The 12675-nt window shown below is 40.6% G+C and overlaps 1 protein-coding gene across 9 annotated transcripts in view; it reads left to right on the top strand.

Moving 5' to 3' along the window:
• The window catches only part of mast4 (microtubule associated serine/threonine kinase family member 4), an 89768-nt gene that overhangs the window by 70182 nt on the left and 6911 nt on the right, over positions 1-12675 (top strand). For 8 of the 9 annotated variants that reach the window (XM_053447617.1, XM_053447620.1, XM_053447619.1 and 5 more), the window contains 17 exons: positions 971-1125; positions 1217-1292; positions 1387-1596; positions 1873-1974; positions 2799-2931; positions 4269-4330; positions 4452-4543; positions 4799-5007; positions 5106-5244; positions 6347-6479; positions 6572-6737; positions 8300-8401; positions 9048-9170; positions 9493-9602; positions 10270-10391; positions 11484-11698; positions 12406-12606. In XM_053447617.1, coding sequence (XP_053303592.1) covers positions 971-1125; positions 1217-1292; positions 1387-1596; positions 1873-1974; positions 2799-2931; positions 4269-4330; positions 4452-4543; positions 4799-5007; positions 5106-5244; positions 6347-6479; positions 6572-6737; positions 8300-8401; positions 9048-9170; positions 9493-9602; positions 10270-10391; positions 11484-11698; positions 12406-12606 — 2350 coding nt within the window. The remainder of the gene's footprint in view (positions 1-970; positions 1126-1216; positions 1293-1386; positions 1597-1872; positions 1975-2798; positions 2932-4268; positions 4331-4451; positions 4544-4798; positions 5008-5105; positions 5245-6346; positions 6480-6571; positions 6738-8299; positions 8402-9047; positions 9171-9492; positions 9603-10269; positions 10392-11483; positions 11699-12405; positions 12607-12675) is intronic. The other variant, XM_053447618.1, reaches the window with a different exon arrangement.

A 12675-nucleotide genomic window follows, 5' to 3' on the forward strand; every position in this document is an offset into this window, starting at 1 on the left:
TGCATATCTCTCTCTCTCTCTAGCTCTACAACTTCGAAAAGAAAACAATTGTATTCAAATAAATCAGCATATTCAGTTTAGGAGGCAGACACAGCCTGCATATACACAGTTGTGCACACACTGATAACACGTGTACTGGAATTACAGATTGCGTCTTTGTTTTGTCTGGTGTCTGGAGAAGAAATACATTTCCTGCCATTCACCCCGTCTATCGAAGGAAACATGTTGTTGTTGCTCTGGTAAAATATCTCTCATATCTCCCATGAGTCAAGTTCTATAAGAAGCATTACTGGTGAGTCAGGCTCATAGTTGAGTCATTCAGTACAACGGTTTCTTACACTGTTAATGTGAGGCAGACATTGGAGTTAGCAGGGTTAGATGAGGAGATTGATAGCATCTTACAACTTCTGATTTCCCCAGCGTTTCACCCGCTATATTCTAAATTTGTCTTGCCACAGTTTCATAATGAACCCCAACATTTTTACATTTCTCATAATAATATAAGAAATCTCTAGCATGGTGTTTTGCTCAGTTGCTGCATTGTAGACCTCTCTGGAGCTCTATTTGCAACGTAACCCGCAAGTGGCTTGCAACGCAGTTCTCTCTCATGCAGGAACTTGTCTTTCACTCATGGTCACACATTGGGGAATGTAGCAGTGGTGAACTGCCGTTGCTGTCTTGAGTGACAGGGACACACTTCCAGACTTTATGCTAAGCTAAGATGCCCACTCCTGGCTGTACCTTCATATTTTATGCACAGATATTTTAGTTGTATCAATCTTCCCATCAAACCCTTTGCAAGAAAACTGAAACCCATATTTCCCAAAATGTAGATTGGACGGTTACCCGAGGGAAGCTGCCAAAATACAGGACTGCGTTTTTGTTTGTCTTTTATTTTTTTGATCCATGTAAAAATACCATCTCCTTCTTTTTTCTTTTCATGTTGAATATATATTTGTTTCATTTCCAGTCATCCTGTTCATCACAGGAGAAGCTGCACCAGCTGCCCTTCCAGCCTACACCCGATGAACTGCACTTCCTCTCCAGGCATTTCTGCACTGAGAGCATCACCGGGGATGAATGCCGCAGAGCAACAGCAATGCGACCCCGCTCACGAAGTCTCAGGTTTTTAATTCACTTCTGCAAATGTAAAATTATATTCATGTGGTAATACACACCACTGGAGACACTAAGTCTGTTCAAATTAATTTTTCAGCCCAGGAAGATCTCCATCATGTTACGACCATGAGATTATTATGATGAATCACGTCTACAAGGAGCGGTTTCCTAAGGTAAAGGTTCACAATAATTTGTATATAATAATATATTGTAGTAAGTTCATTATCTAATGCTTTGTCAAACTTACAACTCACCTTCCTACTGCAGGCCACAGCTCAGATGGAGGAAAGGATTCAGGATATCATCCGCAGCAACTCTCCAGAGAGCGTCCTCCCTTTGGCAGATGGCGTGCTCGGCTTTGCCCACCACCAGATAATTGAGCTGGCCCGTGACTGTCTGGAGAAGAGCCGGCTTGGACTCATCACCTCCAGCTACTTCTGCGAACTCACTGACAAACTGGAGAGGCTTGTTCTGGAGGTGAGCCCGCTTCTGAAATCCGATGTTTTTGGAATCGAAACATTAACATGCCTTTTCTACAGAAAGTATTGTGGAAACAGTATAAATGAGGTTGTAGCTTCAGTTAAGTTGTTGGGAAATTACCTAGGGTGGTTTAGTGTTGTTCAGTGGAAGCAGATGATGAACATAAACCGGGGTTAAGGAGAACCATGCTGCCTTTTGACTGCACCTTACTTTGACCAGTCCACCATAACATGTCAAATACTGAGGTGTTGTAAATTCTCTGGTCGTATGTAGTCCACAGAAAGATCTGACAGCGACGAGGTAAACTTCATCCGAGAGCTGGCGAAGAAGATCCTCATCGTCATTGCCAGACCTGCGCGGTTACTGGAATGTCTGGTACGTGTCATATCACTCAACTGCCCTTAAAACTTTTGTTAATATTTTCTGTTATTTGAAGCAATTAAGGCTACATCCACTTAACAACGTTTAGTGATAAAATAGATCATCGATGGAGAAATCTTGAAATGAAATGAAAAAAAACTAAATTTGATATTTGGAAAAAACAATGGACTCGCCTGCATTAGCTTGCTTGTTGCTTCTGAATGTTCTAACTCGTCGTTGGTCCAAGGAAATAAACTCCTTGTTGTAACTAAGCAGCCTACTCAAGAGACAATCTGTTTCCTGTGTACACTGGCACACAGTGTACAAGAAAGGTCACCGTGATATGCATTTTCAGGTTTGTAAGTATTATTAGGGCCCAAGCACCGAATTGAAATTGTTATTATTTTTATTATTATTTTGTAGACATCCTGCTTAAATAAACATACAACAATAATAGATTTAAATTTGTTATGACAGCAAGGTATCAAATTATTGTAATGTAAAAGAGGCTGGTCACCACCTGCAGCTTTTCTAAATTTTATAGAGTTCAATGCAGAGTTTTACTTTATTGCCTTCACTGTGCACTACCTGCTCAGGAGAAAACGACAGACGGACAAATCAAGCATTTAGCAGATTTTTCCCTCTTTAGAAGATAACGAGCAATAAACTGAGATAATTGAGAGTAAATGTGGGACTGACACTAGTCCGATGGCCAGAAACATAACTTCAAACGACATATTTGTTGCTTAGCTCCATTAAATGTTGCATTGTCTACTTGAACTACGCATGTTCATAGCAGAATATGCTAAAGTGTGCTGCTGCTGCTGTTGTGTCTTCAGGAGTTTGACCCAGAGGAGTTTTACCACCTTTTGGAGGCTGCAGAGGGGCACGCCAAAGAGGGCCAGGGCATCAAAACAGACATCCCGCGTTACATCATCAGTCAGCTGGGACTCACACGAGATCCACTGGAAGGTACAGGAGATGAACGACAGTGCTCTTATATATCCACTTAAGTATTTCTGTTTCTTTCATCAACAATAACTTGTCAACCATTTATTAAATATGATCAAGTTGAATACTGTTTAGATTAAGCTTTTTAGAAATGAAGGAATTCAGCTGAGGGAACTAAAAGACAAAAGATATTCTTGGCTAATGTCCTGTACAGAACAGACTGTCTTTTTAATGGCCCTCTGTCTCACCAGATTCAGTAACCAACAACATTCATTACGACTAATTAGAAAGGAATGGCCTCCCCACAGACCTTATACAGATCCACACAGGCTGGCTCATCAGCCAGCGTCTCCATTCATTTCCCCCGAGTGTCTCCTGTGTTCAGTTTGCCCGATGCCTTGTGTGCCTGAAGCAAACCTACAAGGAAGGACAGATGTTAAATAGCAGAGGAAATGTGTTTACAGGCTCTCAGGGGACAGGGCACACAGCCCCCTGTGAAATTACACACATGGACTTTGGCATGGTTGCACATAAACACACAGAGGGGGCAAAAACTTGAAAAATGCAAGGTGGTTTATAATGAGCACTTGTTCTGGAATGGTGATTTTCAAAATGAGTGTTAGACATGTGTTTTTGTTGCCACATCTGATTTCCACCTCATTTATTCACAATTCAGATTACATTGGAGTCAGCACCCCAGGCTTAATAGGTGAATAAAGGCTAAAGTTTGCTGTGTTTATACTTCCTGATTCCTCAGCATTTAGTTTATTTTGTCTGTGCTGCACAAAACAGTGTTAGAATCCCATGTGGTGATGGTCCCGTCGCGTTGAACCTGGTTCTGACAAACGCTTTGAAACGGCATTAAGGTTCTGGTCAGGTTTGGTCGCGTTGCCTGTAATTGCGGAAAATATCAAGCATGAGCAGCGTTTGGAGACAAAAAACTGAATAGTTCTCAGGTGTTGGTCTGGATCGGTTTGTTTTCTCAGACTTGGTCAGATTCGGAGAGAGATTGCCCCCTGACTCACACTGTACTGGAAGACATGCTCATAGTCATTTATTTTATTCATGTTTTTAAATGTTTTTCTCCTCTTCTATTGATTTTATTCGCAATTGTCTTTCATTTGGTAAATTGTATTTAATCTATTATTTGTGTAACCATATTCTCATAATTGTTGATCCTCATTCGCATTAGTCTATTTGGTTAGCTTTCAAATTTACATATTTACATTGTTATTATCAGCTTCTCTTTCCTGTGCAAAACATTTAGAATTTCACTTTTCCATACATGCTGTAAAAATAATATTTTAGAGTTTATTTATAAATTGCATCTGAGATTTTGATTTATGTTTTCTCCATAGAAATTGCTCAGCTGACCAGCTGTGACAGTGGGATTGCAGAAACCCCAGAAACAGACGACTCTGTGAGTTTCTCAGAAATTGATTGTTGTATTGATCTCCTCCATCTTCTCTACAGGGTAACAGTGAAATACAAATTTTATCTTTTTGTTTTGTTTTAATGTGTGTGTCTCTTGCTGCCCTCAGTGTCAGAGCCTGAGCACAGCCCTGCGGACACGGAGAAAACCCTGTGAATTGGACTTTGAGATGACAAAACTCATCAGCAATGGTGCCTATGGGTAAAGACATTTATTATATAAAAGTTAATCTAAGTGTCTAGTAGATAAAATTATATTTAGACAAACAAGCATTACCTTCAGAATTTTGTAATCTTTAGCTTTTTCTTTTTTGATTCGTCTCCCTTTTATGTTTCTTTTCCCCCCGTTTCCCCTATATGATACTGACTCTGCCTAACAAAACAGATCTGAAAATTCATTCTTAAAAGTTTTAATTGGTTCTTTCCCCATCTGACTTGTAAACTGTTCTTTTCTCAGAGCTGTTTATCTGGTTCGGCACAAGGAATCTAAGCAGCGCTTTGCCATGAAAAAGATCAACAAGCAGAACCTGATTTTAAGGAACCAGATACAACAGGCCTTTGTGGAAAGAGACATCCTCACCTTTGCTGAGAACCCATTTGTAGTGTCCATGTACTGCTCCTTTGAGACTCGCCGGCACCTGTGCATGGTTATGGAATATGTGGAAGGTCAGCATCTATGTTTTTTCAGTGCACAGTGCTGCTGCTGAAAGCAATATACTCTAATCTCCAGGACATCTGTAACTTCTCTCCATTGATCTTTACAGGGGGAGACTGTGCCACCCTTTTGAAGAACATGGGTCCTCTGCCTGTGGACATGGCCAGGATGTACTTTGCAGAGACTGTGCTGGCTCTGGAGTATCTGCACAACTATGGCATTGTCCACCGGGACCTTAAACCAGACAAGTGAGAATTCACAGATTTTTAACACTACAATGAAAATAGAAATGTTTATATTCGTAGTCTTTAACAACATGACTGCATCTTCACTCTTAAAGGATCTTGTGGGATCATCCAATCATCAAACAAGCAGGCTTGTTTGATGATTGGACGCCGATATTTTATAAATCAGAGGTCCTGTGGAAAGAGATTTTTTTTTTAAGAAATTGAAAACATCTGTTCATCAAATATCCAGATTATCCGCAGTACAAAGAGTGGTCTACAAAGTTATGTGTATTGAACTTTACATAAAGTCTGTGAAATGAAAACAAAATATATAAATACATTTTTTATTTTGTATTATAAACTTAATTTGATGGTTTAGTTCCTGTGTTGTAATGTCAGGCAGTGTGTCTTTCAATTGCCATGGAAATTTTGTACGGACATAAAATGTATTTTGGAAATTAAACCACATCATTTTAGGTCGTCCCCTCACTTTTCCCTGCGGCCATCATGAACTTAAGACTGAAATACTTTGGCAGCTGCAGGATAAATTGCCATAAATTTGGCAAAATCAATCACAATTAAGTCTAATAACTTTGATAAACTCATAACTTTTCGATGGGTTTAGAGTAAAAATGTCTTCTAGATCAGGGCTGACAATTCCATCAAATTAAACTGTTCTTTTTGTTAAGCACTTACTAGCGTAAATTAGAATGCTAAAATAATAAACTATAATGTGTGGATGTTAGCATTCCGATGTTATCAGCTGTTAACAGCACTGTGCCTAATAGAAGCATCACAAAGCTGATCTTCTGTCATAGACTCAAAGCCTTAAGTCAATTGTTAAACTTGTAAAGTTGGTCTAGTTGCTTAAACTGCTGCATATGGAGGCTTGAGTCTTCCATTGGAAGAAGGTTCGGCCCAACCTGGCCCTGTACTGTTTGTTTTCATCATTCTCTCTTTACATTTCAATAAAGGCGAAATGCTAAAAGTATCTTAAAAACATTGAGCAAGACAACTGATAATTGCTGGATGTGACATGGAGTCTGGTTTAAAAAATGTATTGTGACATTTTAACACATTTCTTTGCTTCCTTTTCCTTTTCTCTTGTCTCTCTTTGTCACAGTTTGCTGGTTACCTCGATGGGCCACATCAAGCTCACAGATTTTGGGTTGTCTAAAGTTGGGCTGATGAACATGACCACTAACCTGTATGAGGGTCATATAGAGAAAGATGCAAGAGAGTTCTCCGACAAGCAGGTACATCTTATTTAACTGCAGAGATGGACAGTGTGATCATTTACAAACCTGATCATGTTAATAATACATCTTTGTACTGTTATTCTCTACAGGTGTGTGGAACACCTGAATATATTGCTCCCGAGGTGATCCTGAGACAAGGCTATGGGAAGCCAGTTGACTGGTGGGCGATGGGAATCATCCTCTACGAGTTCCTCGTTGGGTGTGTGCCTTTTTTTGGAGACACGCCGGAGGAGCTGTTCGGACAGGTCATCAGTGGTCAGTGTTAAATTTCCCTCTTCTTCTTTTCTTTGATATTTCTTCATATATTTGGCCGCTGCTTAAGCCTTACTAATAGATGTGTGATCCTAGGCCAGTGCCATCATCAAGCCTTTGAAGCAAACTGATTTTCTTGCTAATTTCTTACAGTAAATTAAGCGATGGGTAATTCTTCATCTTCTGTGAAAATAAACTATTTTATTTATGTTAGTTTGTATATAATACAAACTTTTACAGGATTTTTTCTGCTGCAAGAGCTGACTTAGGCAAAGTATCACAGCATTTGGCACAGATATTCTGTTGAGCACATCAGGAGAAATTCCCAAACCTCACGTAGGTATGAATTAAACATTTGACCACATTGAATTAGTTGCTGTATATTTCTCAATTCATCAAAGACTGAAATTTCCCTGTGGGCCACTAGAAAACAGATGGCACTAAGTGATTTAGCTTGACTTTAGACCACAAGTTTTTATATTATGATGATGTTACTTTGTTCTCTTGTTGTCCCTTGGTGACAGCGGTGTGGAGAAAATCTTTATCTTGAAAATAGGAGCTTTGTCTTGTCAGCGGTGCGGCGCTGATGAATTGTTTTATAACGGCCTCTATCTGTGCCATGGAAATGAATGGCATGCCATGACTGATTTGGTATTCCCTCAATCAAACTGCACCAAGCCTCTGAGAGTGACTGTTAATTAAAGGGGCCTGCACACACTGAATGCATGCCACCGTGGCCTCGGGCCCCACATACATATTCATAGTTTCCCTCCCAAATTTGATTAAAATGGGGGACAAACGGTGCACAGAGCTGACAATCAGCATGGCACAGGCGGGCGCTGCTCCCCTTCTCATTGCTTAACTATGTGGCTTTTCCCTAATAGCTTGAGCACATGTAAATCATCTCACTCAACATTATGCTTACAGCCTACCAGCTATGATTTGACTCTGCTGGTGAAGCTGTTTTGAAGGGATAGTTGCAGTTGTCATCAGGAAAATGTAAAAAAATAAAAAAAACATAAAATTGAATTTGTAGAATGAGAAAAGTCATTCTCAATTGTTGTCTTCTCACATACATTTATGCTTATCATAATCTAATTGTTTTGAAGATTTCCCAATCCCAAGTGATAATTTATGCACAGATATCATTTAGAACAGTTGCACTTACTTTGTGTGCAGCAATACTATTTACTGTAAATGTACATTTGTATGTTCCATGCAACCTCGCTTTCATATCTACCTGAGTATCGGATAAAGAGGAGCAAATATTTTCCTATTACTCATGTGTGGGCAAAGTTATGGTTATGCTACCCCATTTTTTGTCTTCATGAAAATAAAAACAAATATATAACAAAAACAAGTAGATTTAAGGGGACTGTTGGCTCGTGGTAGAGGTTTGAACTCTACTGAGTGCCATTCTGGTTTAATGAGCCAAGGCATATTTACAATTTCGAGCTCTAAAACCAAATCATACAATTATATTAGAAACTGAGCTTCATGTGCTGCTTGTAATGTATGTGCAGCATTTTTTATTCAAGCTGATTGCATGTGCCTTGTCTTTCCAGATGAGATAAACTGGCCTGAAGGAGAGGATTCTCCACCTCTGGACTCTCAGGAGCTCATCACCCTGCTGCTCAGACAGAACCCTCTGGATCGGATGGGCGCAGGTAAAAATAAAAACGCAAAGGACTTGTGGCACAGCAAGTAGCTCGGCAAGGACTCGACAGGCCACCATAAATTCTCATGTGACCGTTAGCGCCACCTCAGCACCGCTCATTATTCTAAGTCACCGGGGAAGAAATTGAGGTCATCCAGCAGCAGAGCGGTTTATCCTGTGGTCTCCTGACCTCCTCTTTTTGATCAATTGCAATTATAACCTTGCCAGTCCATGAATCTAGCTCCATGCATGAACAGGCAAAGTGTAAATCTGCAGACTATAAAAGTGGCCATGACCCGGGACAAAAGCTTTTATCAGAGGGATGCATGTAGACTGTGCACCATGCAGACAGCTGGACCTCGGTGTTCATCTAGATCCCCCCTCGCCTGGCTGCCATTCACAAAGGCTCCTGCTATTCCACCAAAGGTCACAGGCAGGAAATTGTACTGCATAATTTATGGTCATGACATCGGTTTTGGCCTGCAGCCACGAGGGAAAAGGAAAACATAGCATAAACATTTCCTCACCTCCTGTGTCCAACTGACAGAGTTCAATGTCAGTGCCCAGTGTTGTGTGTGTTTTCTTTCCTCACAAGCAAAATATGTCCGGTAAATTATATTAAAACTAGTAATAAATTGTATTTTTACCTTCTGCAGGTGGAGCTGCTGAAGTAAAGCAGCATCGTTTTTTCCACAACCTGGACTGGAACGGGCTGCTGAGGCAGAAGGCTGAGTTCATCCCTCAACTGGAGTCTGAAGATGACACCAGCTATTTTGACAGTGAGTTATCTCACAAATCATAAAAGAGAAAGAACTAACACATTTTCTCAGAATCCTTTCAGGCATTGTTCAGTCAATTTGTCAAGTTATTTTTGAGTCACCCAACCAATAAATACAATTCATATCATGCCTGTCTAAGACGCGCAGTGACTTTACTAAAAGCCTGAAAAGAAATGAGGTGAATATCAAGCAAAAAAGCCAGAGGTCAACGTCCTTAAATTCTATTTTCCTCTGCATAAATCACCTCCTGGCACTTAAAATAACCTGTAATAACTGAGTGCATGAAAAAAGATCTAAAATCTAAACTTCCCATCATTCCCAGCTCGCTCTGAGAGATACCATCACCTGGAGACAGAGGAAGACGATACAAATGATGAAGACTTCAATGTGGAGCTGCGACAGTTCTCCTCCTGTTCTCACAGATTCTCGAAGGTGTGTGTAGTCTGACATTAACACGTTTGCATCATCATTACTGCCAGAGACGTTAGTGATGTAAATGAGTCATTGCCCTCATCTGCCTTGACCCTTTTCTCGTGGGTGAAAAAACATGAGCAATTGGTATTTCGTATGCAAATTCATGTCTCCCAGCTTCCCCTTTACCCCTACAGTATTAACCGTAGATTTCGGCTTTGCATATATTTTCCACTCACAAATCAGATTTTTTTTCTTTCCCCCTCTCTGATGTGGAACACAATGCACAATACAGTCATACAGGCCTGGAGTCTTTGTGCTGCATTGCAGTATGCTCCCCTCTCACATCAAAACAAAGCATTAGAGCGTGTCTCAAAAAGCAGCATCTCAGAGGAAGTGAACCTTCTCCTCAGCTGCACCTGAACTCCATGTCTGTAGGACATGATAAAGTCTCCATTGACTCAGACAGTGGGGTGTTTCTGTTCACCCCTCAAATGCAAATGTTAACAGCCCCGGTCACAATTACTATTTCATTATGCATACAGGATAACTACATTTACCATTCAAGTTCGTCACTTATTCAAAACCGGACAGTATGTTTCCAACCATTTGCGTATATATATATATATGTGCTGCATTTATAACTTGCATGTACTAACTTGAGTCATTATTACTGTGCGGTTGTCAGGTTTACAGCAGCCTGGATTTGTCTCGTGGGCACCTGGAGGAAAAGGGAGAGACGGAGGAGAAGAAGAGTGAGAGCCCACTGACTGTGGACTCTCCCAGCTGGACACCAGACTTTGCTGAAATGTATGTTCACCTCCATCTCTGCGTCAAGATTCATGGTAGATTTCAGAAACAACATACAGTGTGCAGCTGAGGTCATAACAACTCATTAGTGCAGGAGTACAATTTTACTGTTTTAAGCAGGGAAGGTGGAGAAAATTTGTATTATGGTATATACAGGTCGGTAGTTGTGTGAAGTGGTCAAGCCCCAGTAGATACATCCAAGTTGTGTTGTCATGAATCATGTGGAGAGAACAAGAAACAGAGTTCTGATACATATACCTGTATATTGACTGATAAATGAGACTGATAAATAGGAATTATATTTCTTGTTATAACTCTTTAACATGCTGTTTCCTGTTTAGTTTTAGTTTGAGGCTTGACTTTCTAACCCTAACCCTATACACACTTGTAATAACATCCCTCTTGAGAGATCAGATCACAAGTGGCTGGCGCTAAGTATGTGTGTTCACACCTGGCGTTAAAATATGTTCTAAATGTGTCCCTGGTGACCACTTGTGATCGGATTTCACTTCCTCACACCACATATAAATAAACACATATGTCAGATGTATTAGTTAAGACCAAATGATGTTGTTTTGACCCAAACTGAGTTTACAGATGTGTCTGTGTGTCAGCATGAGAGGGAGGAGTCAGGAGGCGCTGAATAAATCTTGTGCAGCTGCAGTGAAGAAAGATTTCACCAATCTAAGAAAAGTATCAGTCATGAAGTTGTGTTCAGTGTTGATATTTTGCGATGGCCTCAAACGAATCAGCATATGGGCACAGAAAAGAGTAAAAATAGGCTCAGTTAAGTGTGAAAGTGTGGTCCTTCAAATGTGGCCCAGGACGCATTCACACTGCTAAAAAAAATCTGGACCACCTCCGAATGTGGTCTGGTGTGATTGAATCATTGACAAAAACCTTTTCTTCCCTAAACCACATTAAAATGCTTAGAGGTCCACTAATATCACAAAGTATACCCACCTTCAATCAAGCAGGCATTATATAAAGTTATTAAACAATTAAGAGTAAGATATCAGTATATTCAACAAATTTCTGGCAAAGTATGAGGGTCTTTTCATCTCATGAGAATCTTGTCTCTCTTTCGTTCAGGCCCTCGTTGTCCCACTCGACAGACACAGACAATATGAATCAGGGCCCCCGCACTAGCTTGCTGCCAAAGTTTGCCATCTCCGCTGAGAGCGAAGGAGATGAGACCTCAGGCATTGGTGACCCCAGCAAGACCTCCTTCTCCATCGGAGAGCTGCCACAAGATGAGCCTGATGTTACAACCCCAGGCAGCACCCACAGTGGAGCCACGCTCTCTGGTACGAAATGACAATGTTTTGAAGTCCGCAATATATTTCTCTGGGATTTTTGTACATGTGCATAGTTTCATATAAAAAATCAATAAGTTGTAAGGTGCCTGGGAAAACAAAGCACTACATATCTGTTTTTTATTGTCCCGTAGAGTCGGCTTGGCAACAACAAACAGATTATGATGATAATTATTTGCTGAGCATGACTGAATGGCCTTATTCTGTTACAACTGTTGAATAGTATTGATATATTCGATTTTGCAAAATATGCTTTTTTCTTGCTTTCTCACTGACACTTGGAAGGAGAGGTAGAGGTTAAGCTAGGGCCAATAGCTGATTAGCTTAGCTTACCTCCAGATCCAGGCTATATTTTCCCTCTCTCCAGTCTTTGTGCTAGGCTGAAGCAGCTGTAGCTCTAAAGATATGAAAGTGGTATCAATCTTCTAATCAATCGCAACTCTGCAAGAGAGCAGTGTATTACCATAATGTCAACAAATTTCTTTAAGAACCAGAATGTCACTCAGCAGAGCACGTACCTCCGCCAAGTCCCAACAGTCATCTCAAATTCAACTGCCCAGTATTTCTTGTGTAATCTTCAAACAAACAAACAAACAAACAAAGCAGAGGTGTAAACAAAACCTCCCTGGTGCTATAATTGATCACTGATTAATGATAGACAAAGACAAATTCAGTTTTTGTTTGTCTGTAATACTTAGGTAGCTTCTCAGAACATCTGGACCAGCTGACACCCAGAGGTGAAGAGGTGATGAGCCCTGACTGTTCCAGTCATGCCTCCGCAGACCAGGGTGCTCAGAGCCGCTCCCTGAGGCCGGAGAGCGCTGCAGAAAAGACCGGAGCTGTGGCTAAAGTCCCGAAGTCTGTGTCAACTGGGACCCTCTCTCTGATGATCCCCGGAGGTAAGTGGAAGAACGTGCGTTGACATACAGAAAGATATACAAATTGACTGTAAAATTATCTCCAATTTA

Source organism: Pleuronectes platessa, chromosome 19 (assembly GCF_947347685.1).
Source record: "Pleuronectes platessa chromosome 19, fPlePla1.1, whole genome shotgun sequence".
NCBI lineage: Eukaryota > Metazoa > Chordata > Actinopteri > Pleuronectiformes > Pleuronectidae > Pleuronectes > Pleuronectes platessa.